At 36.8% G+C, this 27,079-nt stretch overlaps 1 protein-coding gene across 1 annotated transcript in view; it reads right to left on the bottom strand.

Moving 5' to 3' along the window:
- LOC150096287 (uncharacterized) overlaps positions 1-27,079 on the bottom strand; it is a 438,969-nt gene that overhangs the window by 20,528 nt on the left and 391,362 nt on the right. Inside the window, exon 10 of the mRNA XM_090409023.1 lies at positions 11,183-11,326. Within this exon, the coding sequence (XP_090265149.1) occupies positions 11,183-11,326 (144 nt within the window). The remainder of the gene's footprint in view (positions 1-11,182; positions 11,327-27,079) is intronic.

The following is a 27,079-nucleotide window of genomic DNA, read 5'->3' as shown; positions in this document are numbered from 1 at the left end:
AAGAAACAGTACAAGCTACAAGAAAAAATGTCAGTAGTGCAAGGGAAATGATCAGGAATTGTTTAGAGGCAGTAGCAGACTATATGCCCAAGGTCAGAAGGATAAATCAAGTAAGGGTTAAATGAATGAGCAGCAACATAAAGCAGAAACAGAAAAAAAAAAGAAAGAAAAGAAAGCACTGTGGAGGAAATATAAATAAAAAAGGTGATCAGCATTCTCAAGAGCAGCACAAAGCACAGGCAATAAGGGTGACTGGATGGTAAAGAAGGCTAAATTGGATTATGAGAGAAAGTTGAACTAAGCCAACTAAAGTAAAGAGTTTTTTTCACTGTGTGACAAGTAAGAGAAAGAATGATTCTGAAGGATTACTTTACTTAGTGCCAAAGGTAGGAAATTGATAGAAGAAGGAGAAATAGTTGAGCTTTGGGATTGGATGGTATGTCCACTCATGTGCTATAGGAACGTGCAAGTTAACTGGGTGTCTCTGATGAAGTTGTTTAATCTATATCTTAGCTCTGGCAAGATTCCAAGGGAGTGAAAAGGAGGTCCAATACAGAAGAAGCAAATGACAGACCAATTAGTATTTCAGGAGTGTGGGTTAAAGGTAAAATTCAGGAATGGGTGGATAGGAACATGATACTCTATGGTGGGTAGAATGCTTGGTAAAAGGAACATCCTGCCTTGGTAATTTACTCACATTTTATAATAGACTGAACAGCAGAATCAGATAAGGGAAGTAACTACACCGTGATACTGCTGGACTTTGCAAAAGCATTTGGCAGAATACTGCATGGAAAACTATTACAGAAGTTAGAGCAAATGGGAATGGATATGAAGCTGGTTGTAGGAGAATATCTTTCCATATATCAGTGTATACAAAGTAAAGAGTAGGACCCCCAGTACAGAATACTGAGGCACTCGACTAGTCACCCTAATTCTCCTATATCCACTCCACCAAATTTTATTTTATTTTATTATACTTCGTACTGATAGAGCAGTACTATCTATCCCAATGTCTTTAACAGGCCTTTAAGGCCCACAACCCTCCAAGCATGCTTGGATTTCGTAACCGAAATACGAGAATAGAATGGTCACTCCTATGCCTCAAGGTATTCTTGGCTGTATCCCTGTGTGTTCGTGGGGCCGGTTTGCCTGCTTGCGGGAAGAAAAACACCATATAAACTGGCGGAAAAACCCTACTGCCTGCACCCAAGACCGGCTAACTTGGCTATGGCTGAGGAAGATCCTTCAGCTCCTCACGTCTCCGACGGGAATCGAACCTAGGACACTCCTTCCCCAGGCATATGGTTGCGAAGCACAAAGCCACTAGGCTAACCGCGCAGACATTATGTAAGAGTAGTACTGCTGATAGTGCAGTACTACTCTTACATAATGACCAAAAAGGACTTAAGAAAGCCAAAGCCTTTACATAAAAAGAAAGATAACAAAGACCCGATGCCAGTCCTTGGTATCCTATTTGGTAACTTCAGGCCATCAGTGTACCCTGCAAGGCCCTCAAAGAAATAACTTTAACATCACTCTTGAATAAACCAAGTAAAGACAAGTCTCTATAGCTAGCGGCACTCCAAGCTGTTCATAGAGATGGTGGTGCTGGTAAAATGAGGAGCCGCCTGAAACTCCTCTTCTATTTGCCTGGCAAGGTCAGCATTTCGCTCGTAGTACTGAGCCTTGCTCTTATGGCAATAGGTAAGTGAGCTCCCAGTACCCACTACCTGAACATCAATTACCCAAACACCACCATCTCTCCTCATTACTGTATCTGGCAACTTCTAATGCCAGAAGTTGTTCTATAGTGTGGTTCAACTGTGGTCTCCCAACTTTTGTTCTTAAAACAGTTAGCCAATATGGAGACCGCAGCATCATGTCTCTGCACATGGACATCATGTGTCCGGAAACAGCATTGGGGCATATGAGACAAGGTCTCGCTGTAACGGCAGCCAGTTGTACAGCTAATGTCTTCACTGCCCCATCGGGCTGTGCATGGCATTTATTCTAGTCCTTATTAAATCAATAAACTCAAAACCTGGAGGTAATCTATTCCCGTCACATACCCACTGATGTTGTGGGTACCAAGTGTGACTCTAAACTAGGGAGACACTGTCTAGACAACTGTAAAGCAAAGAAGCCCATCTCTTGCATCTCTTGCTGTCTTAATCTGGGCTCCCTGATACTGGGTCCATCCCCCTTCACACATCTAAAGTCCTCTTGGATACTAGAGCTATGAAAAGCCTCATATCCACTAATGATATATGGAAAGATTTAAGAGGGTTTATTCGGTTGTTTGCTGACAATGCAAAACAAGGGAGGGCAACAGTAGATACTGCAGGACACTAAGATATCCTGCAGGATGATTTAAATAATTTGGCAGCATGAGCAAAGGCAATTGTTGTCAATTATTTAAAGTTGCAAAATGTAAGGAAATGCACTTCAGGATGAAATATTACACACTTTGTATCATTCTGATGGTGTTGGATTACAGGAAATTGACAAGGCTAGGATATGGGGATGATAGTGGATAGAGATTTGAAATTCACATGACATACTGTAAAAGTTGGCAAAAGCTTAAAAATAACTTGGATGTTGAAGAACACACACTGATAAGTAAAGATAGAGAGGTTATTATCTCTCTTTATAAGGCTATGATCCAGCTGCATTTTGACTACTTTGAACAGATTTGATCACATGGTTTCTTGGAGACTAAGTGGTGGTGAAGAATATCCAGATATGAGTGATCAAGCTAGTGATCACCAGCTTGATCACTCATACCTGGTGACAGGTATGTGGAAGGGTCCCTTGTGTGGATAGATTGAAGATGTGTGGGTTGCAGAATTAAGTTGAGAGGCAGAGGAGAGGGGACATGATAGAAACTTATAAATTACTAAAGGAGTTTTATGCAACTGACACAAAAGAAATATTTCAGTAATGAGACAGGGGGTGGGGAGAACAAGGGGTCGTCCTTGAAAGATGTGTAGTAACAGTGTAATAAGTAAGGGTGTGTGTGTGTGTGTGTGTGTGTGTACTAGGTTCTTTGCTTGGATAACTTAGAAGTTTAAGGAGAAGTATGATAGGTACTGTGTGAATAATGGTTAGTATGAGTTTCCTGCATTGAGTCTTTTGACTCCATAGATATATCCATATAATAATAATAATGATGATGATGATCTATGATTCTTTGGATAACTTTTTGGCTGTATCTATTTTGTTGCATCACAGAGGTGATCATGTGGAGCTGTTGCTGCTGTAAATCTAAGTCTGTGGAATAAATGGTATGGATTCTACTTAATATTTTTGTGACACCAAATTTCTGTGATAGATGATGTGCCAATTTCTTATAACTGACTCTGAAGGTGGGGCTTGCAGTATACTGATAGACTTGGGTACCACCTGTTGTATAAGTAAGATCATATGTGAAAAATAACTGATTATCTTTTTCATGATAAATTTTATCTGAGAACTTTTGCCATTTGATCCTATTTATAATGTCTTATCATTTCTGGACATTCTTCTCACTTGCTACCAATAGTGAACACTAGATTCCAGTAAGGACCAGATGGGATTTCACCATAAATTTTAAAGTAGTGTGCTAAGGAAACTGACCATGCCTCTGACTTGGTTAATGAAAGTCTTGCAATCAGGCAAGTTTGAAAGGAGTGGAAGGAAAGTAAGATAGTTCTACTGCATAAGAGTGGTGGTGGTGGTAGAATGGAAATATCAAACTATAGACTGGTTTATATTTCTCCTGTGGTTGCTAAGATACTGGAAAATGTGGTAAAATCCCAATACAGAAAGCTAACATGGATTTGGTGACCTGAATGTCCTTCCAGACACATTGTAAAAGTTACCCCCCCCTCAACAACTTGTGCAGTTATCTACAATATGCTTAATCATTTTTTAACTATTTCTCCTTCCAGATACATTGTAAAAGTTACTCCCCCTCCCCCCTGCTCTCAACAACTCAGACCCAATCTTGTGTGCAAGTTTACAATCTCACAGAATGCCCTCACCTGACCACATCCAACCTTGTTCCTCTAGCACTACAAAGTGGGATGATCTCCAGAACTGCTACTCTTCTTTCTCATGGCATGACTATTGCTTCAACTCTTCTGATCCAGACACATGCACTGAGTGAGTCACAGAAATCATCGACAGTGGCAAAACGGCATTCATACCTTATTTCATCCAAAATCCCTGCCACCCAGGAGTGTAGATGGTCGAGTTTCATGGAGAGAAAGAGGATTTTGTGGTTTTCAGAGTTTGGAGACCAGTAAATGCAGAAGATGAATGTTACTAAGTTGGGCAAGGAAACCTTCATCCAGAGGAGGTCAAAGGCAGGGAATTCTAAATTTAGCATTCTCTGGCAGGCAATGTCAGAACATACATACAAAGGTACCACCCTTATGGCAAAATGAATCATGAAGAATATAATTTGGTCATTGAAGGTGAACTGTGGTTGATGTAGTTGAAATTTGGGTTTCTATTAAGAGGAGGAGGTCTGGTTTGAATGTCTGTAAGTGGTGACGAATGTTGTTTATGTTAGAATATATGTTGCAGATGTTTGTCAAGTGTACGAGGAAATAAATTTTTCAGCTGGAATCCTAGTATGTTTCTAATATTTTGTTTGATTTGATTTGTTTGGATGAACTGGTTGTCAAGAGAGATTTATTTTATTCACAATGTTGCCATCATTGTTTGTCTGTTTCATTTTTCATTTACTATTAGATGAAAGGAAAGAGTGGAAGCCAGTGGGGAGAGATAGACTCATGAACATGCCACCCATATACAGAGTAACCAGTCTCCTTGACATTGTGGCTTTGACAGTGCCTCCCACATAGCACTACTTAGACTCCCTCACCTGGCAGAGTATGTGGCAGCAGGATTATGCATCAGTTGACTGAGAAACCTCCTGACTCGTTACTGACTGGTTTGGGCCTGTATACTATCTGGTGGCTGGCCTGCATTACCACATTTTAACTTCTGTTGTTGTTGTTGTCGAATTCATTGAAGAGCTTCTAGATATGACCATTGATCAACTGCTTTGGCAATCTGTTAAACTTTGATGGAGTAGAGCTTTTCTCTAGGATTATTGCAATTTTCTATAGAGCAGCAGCAATTGCTGGACAAGAATAGATATGGACAGGTGTTAGTCCAACTCCTGGACAGTTCTTGCATGTTTCATAGCTCCTACTAGTCTTGCTGAATTTTCATGCCTTTAAAATGTTCCAACTTTAGTCTAGTAATGATTGTGGTTATTTCTCTATTTTTATTATTTTCAATGATTTCATTCTTCTTCTTGATAGTTTGTTTTACCAATCTTATTTTGGTGATAGAGTTAGCATCAATTAGTGATAGTGGGAGTAATTTTTGAGATAAGTATCTTGCTTCTTTGGCTAGTCTGTCTGCTCTTTCATTGCCTTCAATATTTACATAGGCTGGTATCCATTGCAATGTACAGTTCTTATTTTTCAAATTTAAAGTTGTTAGTAGTTCATGAATTTCCTGTGTGAGTTTTGTTTTTCCATTTTTTAATGCCTCTAGTGCAGATTTTGAGTCACTGTAGATGGTTATTCCTTCTGTAATATTTATTACTGGATCTGATATTTAAGTTACAGCACATGGGTTTAAATATCAGGTTAGTCAAATGGATTCAGGATTGGCTGACTGATAGGTATCAGAGAGTTGTGTATGGTGGGGCAATATCAAGAAAGCAGAAGGTCACAAGTGGGCTCCACAGGGCTCAGTACTGGGACCTGTATTGTTCAACCTTTATATCAATGATATTGTCAATGGATTGCAAGGGGACAGTCAGTTGTTTGCAGATGATGCGAAGCTGGGAAGGGTTATCAGTAATAGTGCAGATGTGGCAGCAATGCAAGAGGATTTGAATAAACTAGACAGATGGGCAAATGAATGGGGGATCTCGGTTCAATGCAGTAAAATGTAAAGTCTTGAGATCCATAGATGGGAGGATGCATACTCAATTGGAGGAGCTGTACTGGAGGAAGTAGGGAAGACAAGAGATCTGGGGGTGATGATTGATAGAAAACTGAAATTTACGGAGCATATTGCAAAGGTGGGTGAGGGTAACTCAGAGGATTACTGCAATACTGAGAAGGACGCTGACCTGCAGAGATAAAAGAGTTATCATTCAGTTGTATAAGTCTCTGATCAGACCACACTTGGACTATTGTTCTCAGATTTGGTCCCCAGGATTTGAAGGGGATAAATTAACTGTGGGAAGGATACAAAGACGGATGACAAAGATGGTTTCAGGACCTGTACAAGGATAGTTATGAGGATCGGCTGAGGGAATGTGGACTGCAGAGTTTGGTGGATAGAAGAAGGAGAGGTGATATGATCGAGACTTTTAAATTGTTGAGAGTCAGGTACAGAGTAGACAATGGAGAGTTCTTGGTGGAAAGGCAGGAAGGAATGATGACAAGGGGGCCATCCCTGGCAGTTACGAAAGGGGACTGTGTGCAAGAGGGTGAGGAGTGGTTTCTTTGCATGGAGGGTGACTGAACCTTGGAATACAATGTTTGAGAGAGTGGTTGGAGCAGGAACAGTCAATGGGTTCAAGGAGTGGTATGATAAACTTTGTGTTTCCTAAAAACGACCTCCCATGATGAGTCTTTTGACTCCATGGAGGCCTGGATAATAATAATAATAATTTGAGAGAAAGAACTTGAGAGCTGTTTGTATGGCTGTTAATTCATAAGTACAGAAGTTATTCTGTACCCTTGAAATCGAGGAGGTTCTGAGGGAGGGATGGAGACTAAACATTGTATTTGCTACTTCAAGCAAATACAATGTTTAGTCTCCATCCCAATAAGCAGGGTGGTGACTTTTCACTGGGCTACAAAGGTCACCTACCACCTTTTCCAGTGGATGTGCTTGCTGCAAGCACCAGAGCTCCTTTTGTGGAAACAGGCCACACCTGGGAAGGCAGGGTTCACTTGACACGGAGAGGATGTATATTGTGTATCTGTGCCCACCAATGGGCAGGGATATACAATATATCTACACATGGGTGACTGCATATTCTCTTGTTGGAGCTATACTGGAAGAAGTGTAAGAAGCTAAGTATCTTAGGATGATGGTAGGTTAAAATCTGAAGTTCAGAGTATATATGTAATGATAACACAGAAGGCTGAGGAGGATGCTGACCATGAGAGGTAAGAGGCTGATAGTATTACTGTATAAATTCTTGATCAGGCAACATCTAGACTCTTCACAGATCTGGTCAACAGAGAAAGGATGCAGAGGTGTATAACAAAAATGATATTGGGACAGCAGAATATCAGCTATGAGGATAGACTGAAGGCATGTAATTTGCAATCTGTGGAAGGAAGACAAAGCAAATGATATAATTGATACAGTTAAACTGCTCATGAATTTTCTGGATTAATATCTGGATTTTTTCAATATAGTAGAATGAGGAGAATGGAACAAGGACAAGAGGTTATTCCTGGATGGGTGCCAAAGGATATACTGAGCAAGAAATAAGTTTTCTGCACAGAAAGTGGTAGGAATATGGAAAGTATTGCCTGAGAGGATGGTGAGAGTGCAGACAGTGAATGAGTAAGGAGTTGTAAAAATTCGATGTTGCCAAAATAAATTATCTAAGACATCGACTTTTTACAGAAGGAGTTCACCTGAATTTTCTTGTACAAATGTATATTTTATTTCTCTATGTAAAGCTATCTGTATAAAGAGCAAAATAAGCCCAAAGGGAATTAACTTGCTCATTGTTTAAGAAGGATAGTAGAAGTATTGAAATCAAGAGCATCGCCCGAAATTCGGCATGTCTTTTGAAAGTTGTTTGCAAGTCCCATCACAGGTCAATATTGAAAGGGCACAGCAAGAATCAAAAAGAAAAGCCCGTAGGCAAGATTAAGCAGTAAAGGGAGGAAGTAAGATTGTCGGCGAATTTTCGAGAAACATTATACAGGGTTCTCCAAACTACTAGCAAGACTCGCACGGGGACGCTAGGGGTCCCAAAAACTTAATCAAAGGTGCAGGGACTCTGGTGTTTAAAAGGGTTGGTTTGGAGATGTGAAGGGCTTCCTTTTCTTCATCCTGAGTGAACCATCCATGAGAGATCGAGGACCCGAGGTGCTGTAAGTTCTGGAGGGGAGGGTGGAGAGACCCCCATCCACCAATATCATTCCAGTCACAGTCGAAGATATCTGGAGGTGATAATTAAGGAAAAATCTTGCCGTAAAGATCCTGAAGTCGAGTAAAGTGCATGACCTGACCCACACAGAGATCCTTCGCCGGGCAGTTCAAGATGCCGGAATGCCTACCCTATATCCCACCTGCTGCCGTGAGGCGGGATATAGGGTAGGCATTCGAGGAGAATTCCAAAACACGGAACGGAGGAGAGAAACCCCACTCAAGCGCCGGAATAAGGAAAGAAGGACGGAAGACACATACAAGATAGGAAGAGCCCCATGTGAGTCTACATATTCATTTATAGTTTATGAATTAAGAAAGAATTCCCTATCGCATTGTTAAATTGTCTAGTTTAAGGAGATAGTATTTAGAGCAAATGTGTGTAATCACTAATAAGTGAAGCATGAGCGCAGTTAATTTCCCTTGGAGAAAATATTGAGCTGTTGAAATTTCTTTAATGAATTATAGGTGTACTTACGATTGAATTACACATGCAAGATAGGAAGAGACCCATGTGAGTCTATACATTCATTTATTGTTTGTGAATTAAGAAAGAATTCCCTATCGAACTGCTAAATTGTCTAGTTTAAGGAGACAGTATTTAGAGTGTTAATATTTCTCGTAAACATGTGTAATCGCAAATGAGTGAAGCATGAGTGCAGTTAATTTCCCTTGGAGAAAAGATTGAGCTATTGAAATTTTTTAAATTAATTATATGTGTATTTATGATTGAAATTTTATGATAGAGTATGTTCCTGATATCATACCATTGGAATGTTTGAAACTCAATGAGGTGGATTGTATAAATATTACTGCCTAGATTATGATTAAGTACTTGAAAGGAATGAGATTCTGAGAGATATATTTGTATACATGTATGTTGTATTTTGATAGATACTAAATTGGGAATGTCAAGCGCACCTAACGAATTCATGTTATGTGTATAACTTCCTGATAGTTGTAATATAAAGTATGCTGTTTGAAAGCCTAACTAAGTGCGAAAGAATATATTAGAAACCAAGCTGAGTGATTGAGAAAGACTAAGAATTGCCTTTCATAAATGAATCTTGTGATTTCATGTGATATGTATAATTATTTGATCAAAAATTAAACTTGTTATTGTTGATAAAAATAGTTGTCTGATTCAATCTTTTTGCAATGCACTGATCCAAAAAACACTATTTCGGACTTGATAGCGGAACCCCATTGATTAGTAGTGATTTATGAGTAAATTTTGTCATGACTGCAAACCTTGGCTAAAATAGGATATAAGTAATTATTTGATCTACTAGGGTATAAAACGATATAAAACCTTTCTTTTGCCTATAGGGGAATTTCAGAGGTGTAGTCTTAAATCAAATAAATATCTGGAGATCCCAGGCAAGAGAAAAATAATACTTAAGGTAGAACAATAAGAAAAGAAAATACAAAAATAATATTAAGTTAAAGAAATATATATATGATAAGAGATAAAGATATATATATATTTAACTGATATATAAAGGAAATATAAGGTCATAAATAAATAAATAGATAAATAAAGAACAATACATTACAGAGTAGTATGATAGATTTTGTGTGTCTAAGACAAACCTCTTATGACCTATGGAGGTCTGGAATAATAATAATACTCTATTAAAATCCTTCAGTAATATAATATGTTTCTATCATACCTTTCAACTAAACTTTTTAATCCACATAGCTATTATCCTTAGGAGCAATCCACAGATACGTCACCATTTTAGTCAGTTGCCTATTAAAAACATTCTCCAAAAAACTAGCAATTAAATTTCTGCAGAGACCATAGTTGCATGCAGGCAGTTCTACTTATTTATAATTTGGAATCTTTTCTTCCCAAAATGCATGACTTTGCATTTTGCCACATTAAATTGAGAGCCATTATACTTTACTAACCCTATCAGTTTACTTAAATCATTTTGCAGGTTTTGCATCATCAGCAGCAAAAAACTGAATAGTCCACCTCAAATCATTCCCTATATCATTAATGTACAAATTAATAATAACTGTCCAGGATGCCTGTCAAGTAGTCATCCTCTTAATCCATGTCACAAATTTCACGTCCATTTGCATTTATTCAAATTTACAAAACAAAGTTCTATGTCATATCATGCCAAATGCCTTTGTAAAATCCAGCAGTATTAATGTATAGCCATTTCCTTTGCCAACATGATTCTTACTTTGTTATAAAAAAGAGTATATTACTAAAGCAAGATCTATCTTCACAAATACAAGTTACCCCATAGAATGTCATATTCCTGTCCATTCAAAAATTTCTAAATTTTGCCCTTAACCAACTTTCTCCAACCAGCAGGCTATTGATTTGAAGCCTGTACATTGTTTCCATGTGAAGCCTCATCATATGTCTCACTGTGCTACCTTCAAAACATGTTTTAAGCACCCTGTTATTCACTCCTAATCTTGAATTCCCATACAATGTTACATGATCATCTTACATTTTCTTCATCTTACTATTTTCACATTCAGATCAATCAATCACTCACTCATATGTTCAATTTCATTGTTCATATGCTTCATTTCACTCTTCATTTTCATCAACTATCACCTAATTCTTTCACTCTTCTTTCATTACCAACACTTTCACCCATTTTTTAGTTACTTCACTCATGCTATTCTCTTTCCAGTCTATCATTATAATTGTTATTCTTTTAATCCACAAACCTTTTTACATTTTTTGATGAGTATATATCAAATAATTTTCACAGTACAAGTCCAACACAAAACTTGATCTTTGTGTTGAAGTTTTTTACACTGCTAACTTATTTTAACGCATAGGCTCTGTGTTTTTTTCATCAATAATCCAAATAGAAAACAATCCAGACCAATAAAAGGGGAAGAAAAAAAATACAAAAAATCTAAAATAAATAAGTAAACGAATAAATCACTATTACTGAAATTAGTTAAGCAATAAGATTTAAAATTATATAAAAATGAAAAACAAAACGTTTACCTCATATTGCAAGTACTGCTCTTTTTCAATGCACTCCTGCATAAAACGTGACTTATTTCCTTTATCTGGAGTACGGGATACGTTTTCTTCTAATTCCTTTTCTAAATATACAATTCTGTTTTCATGATCCTGAAGCTGTTCCCTCTAAGCAAGAAATAAAACATTAAAATTTAGTTTTTAAAACTGTGTATGAAGAGCATTCTTATGTGAATGTAATATAATCTGCAGTCACCATCTTCTGTTATCAAATTACTGTATTCTTGACTTAACTAGCAAAATAAGCAGGTAATCCCCAACCTTTCATTTTGGAAAACATGTTTGATTGAAGTGAATGAATTGTATCATGGCTATGAAAATGATTTTTTATTGGTGCAATGTGTTACATTCCAAGAAAGCATATTATGAGGGTGTTAATGAACATTTTTTTTTTCATTAAACCAAGATTTAAGTTAGTTTGAATTATAGCTGAAGCAACCATACTTATGAGACTAGTATATCACATCTGTTAACTGCATATGTTTTGTTTTTTAGTTTGCCTGTTTGGTAGGATGAAAAGCCTCAAAAGTTCTTATAAAGTCTCATACAGAGGGTAAACTTTCCCTCTATGTGAGACTGGTTAACCCACCTTCAGTTGAAAAGCTTTTATATTCCTTGCATTCATTAGATTTAATGTCTTCTTCTTATTATTATTATTAATTATTAAAAAAAAAACTTGCAAAGACAAGTGCAGTATGAACAAGGACTTTCAAAATGATGAGCAAATGTCATATTATCCTCACAACTTCATTATCGGGTTGCTATAGGTATGTTTGTGAAAATGGCATGTCCGGGTTTCAAGAAATCTTCAGAAAAATGCAACATTCTGCCAACATTGCTAAAGCTTAAAATATTCACTTTGATAAAATCCATTTTTATCAGTATGCAACCAATTATGCATTACATCTTGGCCTACTTTTGTAATGCTGTCACACAAGCAAGTAGTAGGCTGACAGAGCTAAATATGGACTGTAGGAAGGTGTAGAAGCTATTTCCAACCATTTCTTTCTGACTGCCTCTCTCTCTCTCTCTCTCTCACACACACACACACACACACACACACACACACACACACACACACACACACACACACACACAAAATAAAGTCATGTTAGAAGATGGTTCCTCCTTTTGGCAGAAAATAAGCCTATATGCATCCCAGAGGACATTTATGACCTTACTGACCAAGGATATTGTTCTGATCCTTCTTTTATTAGGTGAATTAATGCACTGTGGTACATGCTTTGGAATGGGGGGTTGTAAAACCAGCATTCAATCACCAGTGAAATATTTAGCAAGAGATTACTAATCTTGGTAGCATTTTGTTGGAATAGCTAACTGTGATAACACAGCTATGTGTCTGTGTGTCCTTTGGTAGTTATCCATCAGCATGTAGGAAACCCAATACAGACTTGCTGACGGATAACCAAAGTTGTTATTATCTCTGGCATAGCACAATGCCCATTGTTAACCTTTAATTAGTCACATTAATTAGCCCTAGAGATCATTCAAGTTCAATTTCTGAACAAAACCAAAGACGGATTTTTGTTGCGATTTCAAGTAGCTGAGTTTCTTGCTGTCCCAACACAGAATCAATAGCATGCCGTCCGTCGGCCAATCAGTTGGGGATTAAGGAGTGATTTCTGATGTTCTGACCCCCACGTGACTAATTATTATTATTATTATTATTATTATTCAGGCCTCCATGGAGTCAAAAGACTCATCATAGGAGGTCCTTCCTAAAAAACACAAAGTCTATCAAGACTCATCGAGGGGAGGTCCCCCCCCCTAAGAAACACAAAGTCTATCATACCACTCCTTGAACTCATTGACTGTTCTCGCTCTCACCACTCCATCAGGCAATGCATTCCACGGTTCAATCACCCTCCATGCAAAGAAACAACTCCTCACCCCTCTTGCTCACAGTTTCCTTTCGTAACTTCCAGGGATGGCCTCTTGTCATCACTCCTTCCTGCTGTTCAACCAAGCGAAAGAACTCCCCAGTGTCCACCCTGTAACCACCTCTCAACAATTCAAAAGTCAATCACCTCCCCCTCTATTCACCAAACTCTGCAGTCCACATTCCCTCATCCGATCCTCATAACTATCATTGTACAGTCCCGAAACCATCTTTGTTATCTGCCTTTGTACCCTTTCCACAGTTAATTTATCCCCTTCAAATCCTGGGGACCAAATCTGAGAACAATAGTCCAAGTGTGGTCTCATCAGTATCTTATACAACGGAATGATAACTGTTTTATCTCTGCAGGTCAGTGTGTCCTTCTCATTATTGCAGCAATCCTCTGTGTTACCTTTCACCACCTTTGCAATATGTCCCCTAAATTTCAGGTTTCTATCAATCATCAAACCCCATATCTCTTTCTCCCCTACTTCCTCCAGTATAACTCCTCCCATAAATTATGCAGTGTCCCATCGATGTTTCCCAAACCTCAAGACCTTACATTTTGCTGCACTATCATCATCATCATCATCATCAAATTCCTGCCATGTACCCTCAAGGGGTGTACAGGATATGACAGTACTACATGAAAAAATTACATCATTACTAACTTCCTATCTACAATTTTCCTCCAAATCAGTCTGTTACTTGTCAAGACTCCAACATTATCAGATCTTATATTTCTATCGTCTAAGGCACTTTGTACCGTATCAATCCACCTATATCTTGGTCTTCCTCTGGGTCGTTTTCCTGCCAACCTGGCAGAGAACACTTGTTTTGCTAATCTTTCCTCTCCCATTCTATTTAAGTGACCATACCATCTGAGATTAGCTCTGCTAACGCATTCCTGGATGCTGACAATGTCAAGTTCTTTCCTAATATCCTCATTTTTAATATGATATTGCCATTGATGCCATCTGTTCACGCCTCTAAGCTTTCTCAGGACTCTCATATCTGCGGTCTCTAGTCTTTGGTCAAGTGTTTTACTTCTGACCCAGCTCTCAGATCCATAAGTTAAAATTGGTTTGAACACAGTTTTGTATACAGCTAATTTAGTGTTCCGACTAATTTCTCTCTTATTCCATACGAATTTATTCAATTGACTTCCCACGATACCAGCTTTGCTGATTCTGTTGTCTATTTCTATATTTAGTTTACCATCTTCAGTAAAAATTGTGCCCAAGTAGCTAAAATGTTTTACTTGTTCCACAGGTTCTCCATTCACAACACAGTTGACATTTTCAATGATTCTGCCTATTTTCATTGTCTTTGTCTTTTTATTGCTAACCTTCATACCATATCTATTACAACAGCTATTCAATTTAGTCAGAGAATCTTGCAGACTTGTAGCGGATTTATTTAGAAGTATAACATCATCCGCATAAAGCAAAGAGCTGACATTAACATCTCCAATTTTGATATCAGGTTTAATACCACATTCCTTCATAATGTGATCCATATAGATAATGAATAACAGAGGGGATAATGTACATCCTTGTCTCACACCAGATTTAACATTAAACCATCTTCCTGTACTTCCTTCAATTCTAACTGCTGACTCACAACTCAAATACAGACTAAGTATTGCTTGATATAATGCCCCATTGACACCATATAACTGCAGCGTATTGAATAACTTCTCTCTTGGCACCTTGTCATATGCCTTTTCCAAATCAACAAAACTTAAATACAGATCTTTGTTATATTCCCATGCTTTCTCGACTATTTGTCGTAAAGTGAAGATCTGATCCTGACAGCCTCTATTTGGCCTGAATCCAGCTTGTTCTTCACCAAGCTTTTCTTCCACAATTCTTCTCAACCGTTTCTCAAGTATACTTGCATAGATCTTGCCAGGAACACTCAGTAGGGAAATACCTCTGTAATTCTCACATTCAGTTTTATTTCCCTTTTTATATATGGGTACTATGAGAGCTCTACTCCAATCATCAGGAATTCGTCCCTCTGTCCAGGCTTTCTGAACTATGCAGTGCAGCCACTGTAAGACTCTTATACCACCATACTTCAGCATTTCTGGTCGAATATCATCTACTCCTCCTGCCTTTCCACATTTCAAGCCTTTGATGGCTTTTTCTACTTCAAGTATGGATATGTATTCCTGACTGCATGCCTGGTCAGTGTTTTTTATCACTGTGCTGTCATCACTGCTTGTTTCATTTAGCAGTTTTTCAAAGTAATTACTCCATACTTCAAGGATATCTTTTTCTCCTGTTTTCATTTCACCTTTATCATCTCTAATTCCTTTTACAGCACTATTTCCTCCATTCCTAAGCTTCTTCAACAACCTCCAGAATATTTTGCCACCTTCTTGATATTTATTTTCTATATTCTTGCCAAAGTCCTCCCATGACTTTTGTTTAGCTAGTTTTACACACTGTTTAGCTTTCTTACATTTGTCTCTGTATTCTGTAAGAGTAAAAGCTGACTTATTTGCCAGGAACTTTTGATATGCTTTCTTCTTTTCCTTCACTGCCTCTTTAACTTCCTGTGTCCACCAGGGAGTTCTGATTTTTTATCTTTGCACACAACCTCACCACATGCCTCTCTGGCAGAATCAATCAATGTTTTCTTCAGAGTTTGCCACTGAATCTCCAAGGTTTGATTCCTGTTCTCAAACTCTTTCATTTTCTTTTCAATAATATTTCTGTATTTTAGTCTACAGTTTACATCTGAGAGCTGCTCAACTTTTATTCGCTTTAAAACTTTCTTACATGTTATTCTTTTCAATATGAAATTCAATTTTATCCTGCTCAAGACTAAATAGTGATCACTTCCAATTTCAAATCCTCTGTACACTCTGGTGTCCTGCACCATTGAGAAAACATCACTATCAACAATAACATAGTCAATGAGACTTTTCTTATTCCTAGCCTCTTCTCTCCATGTGAATTTGTGCACATTTTTATGTTGGAACATGGTGTTAGTAATAACCAGTCCATGTCCTGAGCAGAAATCCAACAGATATTTGCCATTATTATTAGCTTTGCTCTTTTCTCCAAATTTTCCCAAAATATTTTTGTATGTCTCACAATCATTTCCTACTCTACTATTTAGATCCCCAACAAGGACCAACTTTTCCTTTTTCATTGTGTCAGTTGCTTTTTCTAAAGCCTCAAAAAATTCCTCCACTTCTACCTTAGTAGAGCCTTCTGTGGGACCATAGGCACAAATAAGTCTCATTGTCCAGTTCCCCATTCGGATATTTGCCCACATTACTCTACTTGAGACTGACTGCCATTCAAGAAGATTAGCCTCGTATTTTGTGTTGAATACTATGGCTACTCCTTCTTTTCCTTGATTTTTATTGCCTGAATATAACATTTTGTATTTATTGCTCAGAAAGATCTCACCAGTTTTGGTCTTTTTTGTTTCAGTCACCCCTATTATGTCGATCTGGTACTTATCTAATTCCTCAGCTAACTCCATTTCTTTGCCATTCAGGCTTCTTACGTTGATAGTACCGATCTTTAACTCTGGTGATGTTGAGTTGGGGTTTGTTTTCAGATTTGTTCCAGTAGCTGACTTTTCGCTGTTCGCCCTGGTTCCCTGGCAAAAACAACGGGGGCCTTGTTTAACCAGGCGACGCCCCAGCCGGCATGAAATTTTGTCATGTTGTACCATCATTTTTTATTTTGGTTTAACCAATAAGAATACAATTTGGTCGGCTAAATCCCAAATTGCCAGCCCATCCTCGTTCGTTCAGTATCAAAGTAGATACCCAACAGGGTGCACCACGAGAAGGTGAGGATTGGACATTAGGTCAGAAGCCCTGGTCGGTTCTCCGCATTCCTTTAAAGGCTATGTGGAGGTCTCCTCTCAGTTATACAGCTTTGACCCTTAAGCACCCCTTTTGCTGCACTAAACCTTACATTATGTAACAAAAAAAAAAAAGGTGCAGCTAATTAATGGTTAAGGTGGGTTCAATTTCCCTCACTGTTATCCACCAGTCTTCTTTGCTGAGTGTATTGAGTTTCTGCATGTTGCATTCTGTCATAACCAGCAAATGTAACCAGCATGTGGTTCATTGGTAATATTTATATTTCTGACTTATGTTTCACCCACTTTCTGACATTATTAGCACTTCTGATGGAATCTCAGGAGAGACACAAAAATGTCACTTGCAGATGTCGGAGGCAAAGTGTTCTCCTTCACCATGTATTCTCGCAAAATATATTGAAGAAATTATGTCACTCACACCCATTTTGCTACAGGGAACTGTGGGGATGTTAAGTGAATGTGCTAGACTTATATTTCATAGTGTAGTGAATGGATGTTACTGCAGTCACATATTTAGTATTCCATGATATACAACTCAGAACATGTATAATCAGTCTTCTATGCTCATGACATTTGATATAACCCTTATAAATATGAAAGTAAAAACAGAAATTCTAAAATTAGAATTATGAGCAAACAATGTTTTAAGTGCATGTATAATACAACTGCAAATTCACTTTTTAAGATCCACTGTTAATACTGAATCACAAGTAATAACTGAAAATACATTGAATGGAGAAAAATTATCATAAATCTTAGGATGGGAGGGTAAATATATTCACAGTGTGTAAAAATAAATTAAAATTAATTTTTATTTTGATAAAACTTACCAGGTGTATTAAAATTTTTTGTATTCAAATGTGGACTGACCTTAAAAATACATCAAAATACAAATTGCCCTAATATAGAATATCACATAAAACAAATGATGATGATGATGATGTTTGGAATTATGGCCAAAACAGTCTATGGCTATAAAGCAAATATATCATGTTGATTTTTAATGGAACATGTTCTACAGCTAAGTTTGCTTGTTTGTTAAGGTAAAAATCCAAAGAAAAACTTTGCTACATCTGTGTGAAACTGGCTAAGTTCACCTTCACCTCAAAAATTCTTATAAAGATTCTTCACATGCTAGATGAGATTCAAATATGCACAAAACAAAAGAATTACTTGATATTTGTGAATGTCACATTTTTTTTTATATCTGGCACATATCGTAACATTGGTGAAACCTCTACATTAGTGACAATGAAGAGGTTGTGATAAGAAAGACATTAGTTGGAATCTCATATAGAATGTAAGGAACTTTTTATTACAGGATTTTAAACTGAATATGGAGTTAGCCAGTCATATGAAAGAGGAAGAGATGAAAATCCTTAGATTCCATACTAGAAACTCAAGATATTCATCCCTCAGAACAGACCAACTGGCCAGAGACACATGTATGGAACAAAATATATAGATAGAATTAATCACTTTACCCCAGCATTCATTAGGTTTCGTAAAGTCACTGAACTTAACACTTTAAGGAGACGATGGAATGAGATAATCCAATTTTCAAAGTGGCTTGTAAGGCTATTTCTGTACTTCATTTTTAAGCTTTTTTATCTGAGAAAAACTGATTTTGCAGAAATATATGAGGATCCAGAAAATTCATTACCACATATGTGCTCATACACACTTTAATATTCAACTATTTAGTTCAGTGGTTCTTAACCAGTGTTCAGCGGAAGGTGAATCGGTGTTCCGCGAGAAGTTCTGGAATTTGTCATTTTTAAATTAATTTGTCAGCACAAATTAATTTAAAATTAATTTTAAATAGTCATAGTCCTTTTTTTGTTATCTATCTTCCAATGTATATTTTATCAAGTTTAATAATAATAATAATAAATATATATATACATATACATGTATACATATATATATATATATACGTATGTATGCATGTATTTTTTAAGTGATTCTCACCACAAAAGATATAGTTGACTGATATGGCCGAAGAAACTATGGCTATGAGGTCAGAGTATTATGTCTATAAATTGCATGTGTTCTTCTGGCTTGCCAGTTTTGCAGAATGAAGAGTCCTGCCATCTCCATATGAGACCGGCTAAGTAGTAAACCTATAGCACATTGGAACTATGGGTGGAGAAAGAGATGTTTTTTTTAAGTTTTTTGTTTAATTATATATATATATATATATATATATATATATCAGGGGCGAATATTCCGGGTGTGCAGTGCTCATCCACAAAATATCAGTATCACCAATATTATATTTTTGCAATTATTCCCGTTAAATACTTTCCCAATTGTTTGCAGACTGCGTGATTCCTAAAATTGAACACATATATACTAAAGCTTTATTGTCCTCTTTAGGCAGATAATAAAGCATTAGTGCTTCATGAAGAGGACACTTTTCGACACGTAAACATTGCATCACATTCGCATTAAATGTCCGGGTGTGCTTTCAAAATGCATACCCCTTTGAGCCCTTCAAAAAGATGTAAAGAGGATGCAGCGAGTCAAATTCTTAGTGTTTTAGTATTTTTAAACCGCTGAGAAGGTGAGACTGGGTGAGCTAACATTTTAAGCTCACCCAGCACTTAGTTACTGTGATTGATTATTGTGTCAACCAATCCGGTTGAATGTTGTCACTTGTCATGAGTCGAGTGCTTTCTGTATCCGATGGCTGAATTACAAACAGCCGTTACACGTTTTCTGGAACTAAAAATTTGAAAGTGGATGTTAGGGGAAAAATGCTAATTGTTTTTTGTTTTGCTTGTGCAGTATAGCATCTGTTGAGGTTGCAAAGTTTTTTAACGGTATAGAGACATTTTTATTCTAGTCTTCGGAAACAACAGACAGTAAAAAAATATCTATTCCTGAATAAAAATGAATATTCTGTGTATTATAAGATGTTGTTGATCTACAACAAAATACCAGCATATGTGAGATAAGACAGAAGAACCGTTGATACTAAAAAAAAAACTAATGAATATAGGATTCCCGAAAGTGTGGACAATTCCAATAATGATCTGATGTTATGTACACTGAGTCTTAGTAAACAAAATAAAATTCTTGGAAAACTGAGCAAAATATACACAAATCAGAGAAAAACACATAACATGTACAACAAATTTTATGAGATGATTTGCTGCTCCATCAAACCATATTTATTCCTGCAATACTCTCTCTCTTCTTAAGTTTTTTTTTTAATTATGCCATCATAAATTCAATTATTCATGTTTAGACTTTATAGGATCGTGCTATTCGCTCTACCCAGCAATTTATAGGACACACATATCACAAATGCTAATTATTAATAATTCATTTACCATTAATGAAAGTCTTGGGGGAGACCACACTCCTACCAGACGTGTCTCCCCAGGTGGTGGATGGGGGAAACCCAAATGAGTTGCTCTGAATAAAGAGCCATGGACCAAAGGATGCAGCAGAGGCATGGCAAGCTGGCTACATTATTATGTCAGTAACTTCCATGGGACGGAGAAAGTCTACAAACCGAGATAGTGCTACTGTGTACGGGACAGTTGATGCACCTACTCGAAGACCACACAGAGTAGGTGAGAAGCCAGCAAAGGACATGAAACACATAGCTACCACCCTCAACATAAGATCATTATACCGACCTGGAAAACTGCAATTAGTCCAGGAAAATTTAAAAAGACTGAAATAGAGTATTTTAGGTTAATCAGAGACACATTGGTGTGGAGATAGATTCATGGATTTACCAGAAGGAAGACTATACTTCTCAGGAAGAAAGGGTAACATACACAGAGGAGTTGAATTAATAATTGCGAAGAAACTTACTCAGTAATTGAAATAAAACCAGTGTCTCCTAGAATAATCACAGCCAAACTTAAGGAAAAAGGTCAAACAATTAAAATAATCCAAATATAAGCACCAGAGAGTAACCATTCAGAAGAAGAAATAGAAACATTTCTATGAAGAACTACAACAGGAAATAGATAATTCCAAAAATAGAGAACCCATGATAGTGATGGGAGATTTTAACGCTAAAATAGGATAGTTCACAGCAGAAAAAAAAGATGTGATGGGGAAATTTGGATACAGAGAGCTTAACGACAGAGGAGAACAATTACTCCACTTCTGTTAAGCAAACGATCTAATGACTGCAAACACATTGAATCCTAATAATAAATATACATGGACATCCCCAGATGGTAATATAAAGAACTGCATAGACTATATCATCATAAACAAACAATGGAAAAGATCAGTAAATAATGTATGAACATTAAGAAGCTTTGATTTCGACACTGACCACAAAATATTAACTGCCAAAGTGAATATAAAATTCAAAAGGAAAAATAATATCAGAAAAGAAGAAAACATCAACTTATCAAAACTAAAAGATAGCTCAAGCAGAAGTCAATTTTTAGAACAGATGTGCTTGAAATTAAAACCCTCCATCTTCCAGAACAGTGGAAAATACTGGGAAGAAGGAAAAGAAACAGTGTTATCAATTGCAAAAGACTCTAGGTACCAAAACCAAAATAAACAAACAGTAGATAACCAAGAAATCCCAGCTACAATAGAAGAAAAAAGAGGCCAAGATACTTGTAAACCAACAAAACAATGAAGAGAATAGAGAAAAATACAGAACACTAAAAATTAAAGTTGATAACCTGTGTAAAAAAGCCAAAGAAAAATGGTTAGAAGAAAAAGCTAAGAAATGCCAAGAAGCATACCAATAAAACAACCTAAACATCTTCCATGACACTATAAGAGAAATGACAAAGTAATTCTCAGCAAAAGCAGTAACAATGATAAACAACAAGATGACTGAAACTAGGAATATTGAAGATACAGTATAAGAAAAATCTGGTCAAACTATTTTAAGACTATCTTTTGCCAAGGAAACAAAACTACAATGCCAACAACAGCAAAAAAAATAATGACCACCCAAAAATTTTACAGGAAGTTAGATATGCAATAAAACAGATGAAAAACAATAAAGCACCAGGCATTGATACTACCCCTACTGAACTGTGGTCATATGGAGACAGCACATCAATAGAATATTTAACTACCTATTCAATAAAATACTACAAACAGGAGAGATCCAAGATGAATGGAGAACTGGAAAGATCATCCCAATATACAAGAAAGGAGACAAAAGAGACTGCAGAAATTACAAACGAATCAATTTACTCTCTCACACCCATAAAATATTCATAAGAATTATACAAAACAGATTAAAAAACACCTATGAAGAACTGATAGGCATAGAACAAGTTAGTTTCCGAGGAAACTATTGAACAATAGACCAGATTTTCACATTGCACCAACTAGCAGAGCTCAGCTGGGAAGACCATAAAGAACTATATTGTTGTTTTGTGGACTTTAAACAAGCTTTCGATAGCATCATTAGAGAAATCCGTCTTAAAGTTCTACTAGAAAAAGCAATAGATAAATATATAATACAGTTTCTGATAAAATATTACTCTATGACAAATGCAATAATTAAAAAGGACACTCTCACATAGAGACGGAACCCATCGAGATCCAAAAAGGAGTAATGCAAGGATGCCCATTATCCCCATGCCTATTCAACATATATCTATATGTTGAATAGGCATGGGGATAATATAGATGAAGTTGTAAATAAGGCAATAGACAATGAACCTGATATCAATGTCAATGGTTTAAACATAAATAATATCAAATATGCAGATGATCTCGTCCTTATTGCAAGAACCCCACATGAACTACAAAGGTTGATGAACAAGCTAAATGAAACCTGCAAAACATATACATGACCATAAATATACAAAAACAAAGTGATGAAAATAGGGAGGAACAGGAACTACCATCTCAGCCACCCTAAATGGAGAACAAATAGAACAAGTAGACAAATTCATATATCTTGGTTCAAAACTAACAGAAACAATAGATGAACTCAAAACAATCAAACACAGAATAGCGATAGGATGAACCATCATGGGAAAATTACAGAAAATCTGGAAAACAAACAAGATATCTAAGCAAGCTAAAATCAAATTATATGAATCAATAATTATACCAACAGTCATCTATGGAGCAGGAGCATGGACAGTTAAGAAAAGAGAGGAGAAAAAACTGCTGGCATTTGAAATGAAATGCTTAGGAAAATAAATAGAACAAGTTGGATAGAAAAGAAAAACAAACATCACAGTCAGACAAGAATTATTGCATAAAAAGATAATAATAGAAAAAATTAGAAAACAACTGAGATGGTTTGGCCTAATGTCCAATTCAATACATTTCCAACTGAAAAAAGAAGACCTGGAAGACCAAGAATTACTGGCTGAAATTAATAAAGAACATTTTGGGATGCAGAACATATAAGGAACTTTTTCGAACAGCAAGGAATAGAGAAGACTGGAAGATCCTGCTCAAGGGAAGACTCAAGCTGTCTTAGACAGAAGAGAAGAAGAAGAAGAAGATTAATAAAAGTGTTTTTACTCACACTTATTCTTTCCTATTCTTACATGTCTTATAAATGATGGTTCACATATTTTCATCTTTGAGTATTTCAAATATACCACCCAAATATAGCATTCACTGTTGTTTTCTAATAAATCCTAAAACAAACAGATTGTTCCCCCACTCTATGCAGAAGTATTGAAAGTTAGATCTTATACATCTTAATTGGACCAATGCAATTAATTGCACTGGTCCAATTAAGATGAGCACTGATGCAATATGTACGCTCAAAACTTTCATACATCGATAAAATTACAATCACACGGTCATGGGCATCTGCAGAGTGGGGGCAATTTTCTGATTTGTGAAAAGATGTTCATTACTGTTGTGAACAGCGACCAGTGTTCATTTGCCCTCTGTGACTAGTGAGTTACTGACTGAAGCGTGAATTGTAAATTTATAGTGAAACAAATTTAAACAGAAAAATACATTTTTAAAAGGTAAGTGTATGTAATTTAATATTATTTTACTTGGTAGTTTTATGATTTTTTCACTTTTAAACTGAAATAATTTAATTTATGATTTTGGGATTAATTAATTAGTTGATTTTTAATAAAATATGCCAGTCAATTTTTTTTTATATATGAAATTGTGCTAAAAACTATTAATTCTGAATTTTTTATACTTTTTTTCCTAAGAATTAAAGATCATTAAAATCGATGTAAAATGAAAATAATGTATTTATAGTTTACATCGACAAATAATTAATGAAAAAATGCTAAAAAACGTTTATTGATGTAATTATTTAATTAAATCAATAATTATAAAAATTTGACTCCAAGCTTTGTCCCCCCCGGAAAAAATTCTGCGGATGCACGCCCATGCATACAGTCAAACTGACATAAAATTTGTAGCACAGGTTGCATAACCCATATGACAGCACACCCAACTGAAATGGGCACGTGAAGCCACTGATATACATATATATATATATATATATGAGTGTGGCTTCTGCATTACTTCAACATTTGTATCTCTTCTGGGTCTGGCTCCCATTGATGAGACTTCAATAAAGGTCGAAACATATCTGGGTAGGGTCCCTTCCCATCATTCATAGCATTATACATGTCTGAAAGAAGGTGTGCTTTGCATTATCATATATTAAGGCAATTGATGTGAAGTCATTAGCCTCAATTTACAAGTAGACCAGTTGTGTAGATATTTCCTGTGCAAACTTTGTTTACTTACACATGGATAAAGGATTAAACCAACAGTATAATTTCTTGGCATCTTTAATTCATATATATAAAAATTAAGGCTATGAAGCTTGTCCTGGGCTCAGGCTGTGTGAGTTGTCATGCTGCACTAGTTAACTAAACTAGTGTATCGTGTTTTTTGAAGAAGTGAATGCATATACAGTGTGTCCCAAAATTCACGCAAGATCTAAATTTAGCGCCATTTGTGCGGTAAAGTGTTGCCAATGAGAAAAAAAAGACAGTGTGACAGCTGACAGCTCAGGGTTATTAAAAATGGAGCGTTACATGAAAGAACAACACATTTTCATCGTTGAGCAATATTTTAAAAATAATGAAGGTTTGGCAGCTACAGTTCACAATTTTCGTATGTCATCCACATCCTTTGCAAGCTATGGATGTGGATGACATGTGGTTTCAACAAGACGGTGCCACATGCCGCACAGCCTGAGAAACAATTCAATTACTGCATGAGTCATTTCCTGGTCGTGTAATTTCCCATTTTGGTGATCAGAATTGGCCGCCAAGATCATGTAACTTAATGCCGTTTTTGAAGTCTAAGGTTTATGCCAACAAGCCCACGACCACCAACGCCTTGAAGGAGGAAATTGAGCGCTGTATCAATGGTCGGAATAGTGATTTAACTTCATGAACTGTGAAAAGATTAATAAAAAAATTCAAGGAAACTGGATCAATTAGTGATCTTATACACTCTGGCCGTCCTTCAACAAGTCGTTCAACAGAAAACATCGAAGCAGTTCGTGAGAGTTGCTGAGAGTCCAGGAACATCAATTCGGCATCGTGGTCTTGAATTGGGCATTTTGAGAAGCTCTCTACAGCGTATTCTCACGAAAGATTTGCATCATTATGTTTATGAAGTTCAATTGACTCAAGAACTGAAGCCTACTGACCACACACAGCGAAGAGAGTTTGTTGAATGGATTATGGAACAACTAGTGGATGTTTATTTTTCGAACAAAATCATCTTCAGCGATGAGGCTCATTTTCATCTTGATGGCTTCGTTAATCGACAAAATTGTCGCATTTGGGGTTCAGAAAATCTATGAGTGATTGTTGGGAAACAAATGCATCCACAACATGTAACTGTTTGGTGCGGATTTTGGGCTGGAGGCATCATCGGTCCATTCTTCTTCGAAAATGCGGCTGGTAAGGCAATAACAGTTAATGGTGCTCGCTATCGCGACATGATAATCCAGTTTTTTGTGCCAAAATTGCAAGCTATGGATATGGATGACATGTGGTTTCAACAAGACGGTGCCACATGCCACACAGCCCGAGAAACAATTCAATTACTGCATGAGTCATTTCCTGGTCGTGTAATTTCCTGTTTTGGTGATCAGAATTGGCTGCCAAGATCATGTGACTTAATGCCGTTGGACTTTTTTCTTTGGGGTTTTTTGAAGTCTAAGGTTTATGCCAACAAGCCCATGACCACCAACGCCTTGAAGGAGGAAATTGAGCATTGTATCAATGAAATTCAGCCACATTTATGCAAAATGGTCATGGAAAATTTCGACAAAAGAGTGCGTATGTGCCAGCAAAGCCGTGGAGGCCATTTACTCGATATGTTAAATATGAATCAATAAGAAATTACAATTTTTAATTAAAAACATGTGTTTTCTATCAAAATTACTTCTTGGGTGAATTTTGGGACACCCTGTATAAGTGTAACATGACTCACTATAACTGAGACAAGCAGATATTCCATGTGGCTAGACAGTTAAAGCTCAAAATGGATAATACCAGCTATACTCCAGTGCAAATTTTTTTGCACCATTTTGAAGCTGTGCCATAATTTATTGTATATTCTCTGAAGGTCATGTATATCTTGCCAGCTGCTTGTGCAGCATTTGTGCCCAGTTTAGCCTTCTGAAGTAAATGTTCTTAAATAACCAAAACTGGAGTAGACATTTTTTAATTACTTTATTATTATTATTTAGGCCTCCAAGGAGTCAAAAGACTCATCACGGGAGGTCTATTCTAGGAAACACAAAGTCTATCGTACCACTCCTTAAACTCATAGACAGTTCTCGCTCTCACCACTCTATCAGGTAATGCATTCCATGGTTCAACCACCCTCCATGCAAAGAAACCACTCCTCACCCTCTTGCTCACAGTTTCCTTTTGTAACTTCCAGGGATGGCCCCTTTTCATCACTCCTTCCTGCTGTTCAACCAAGTGAAAGAAGTCCCCAGTGTCAACACTGTAACAACTGCAACAGTTTAAAAGTCTCTATCATATCACCTCTCCTTCTTCTATCCACCAAACTCTGCAGTCCACATTCCCTCAGCCGATCCTCATAACTAACATTGTACAGTCCTGAAACTGTCTTTGTACCCTTTATCACAGTCAATTTATCCCCTTTTAATCCTGGGGACCAAA

Source organism: Typopeltis vanoorti, chromosome 19, assembly GCF_054136105.1.
Source record: "Typopeltis vanoorti isolate ZY-2024b chromosome 19, IOZ_Tvanoo_1.0, whole genome shotgun sequence".
NCBI lineage: Eukaryota > Metazoa > Arthropoda > Arachnida > Uropygi > Thelyphonidae > Typopeltis > Typopeltis vanoorti.
The sequence above is the reverse complement of the archived record's forward strand: the minus strand, read 5'-3'. Positions and strand labels throughout refer to the sequence as shown.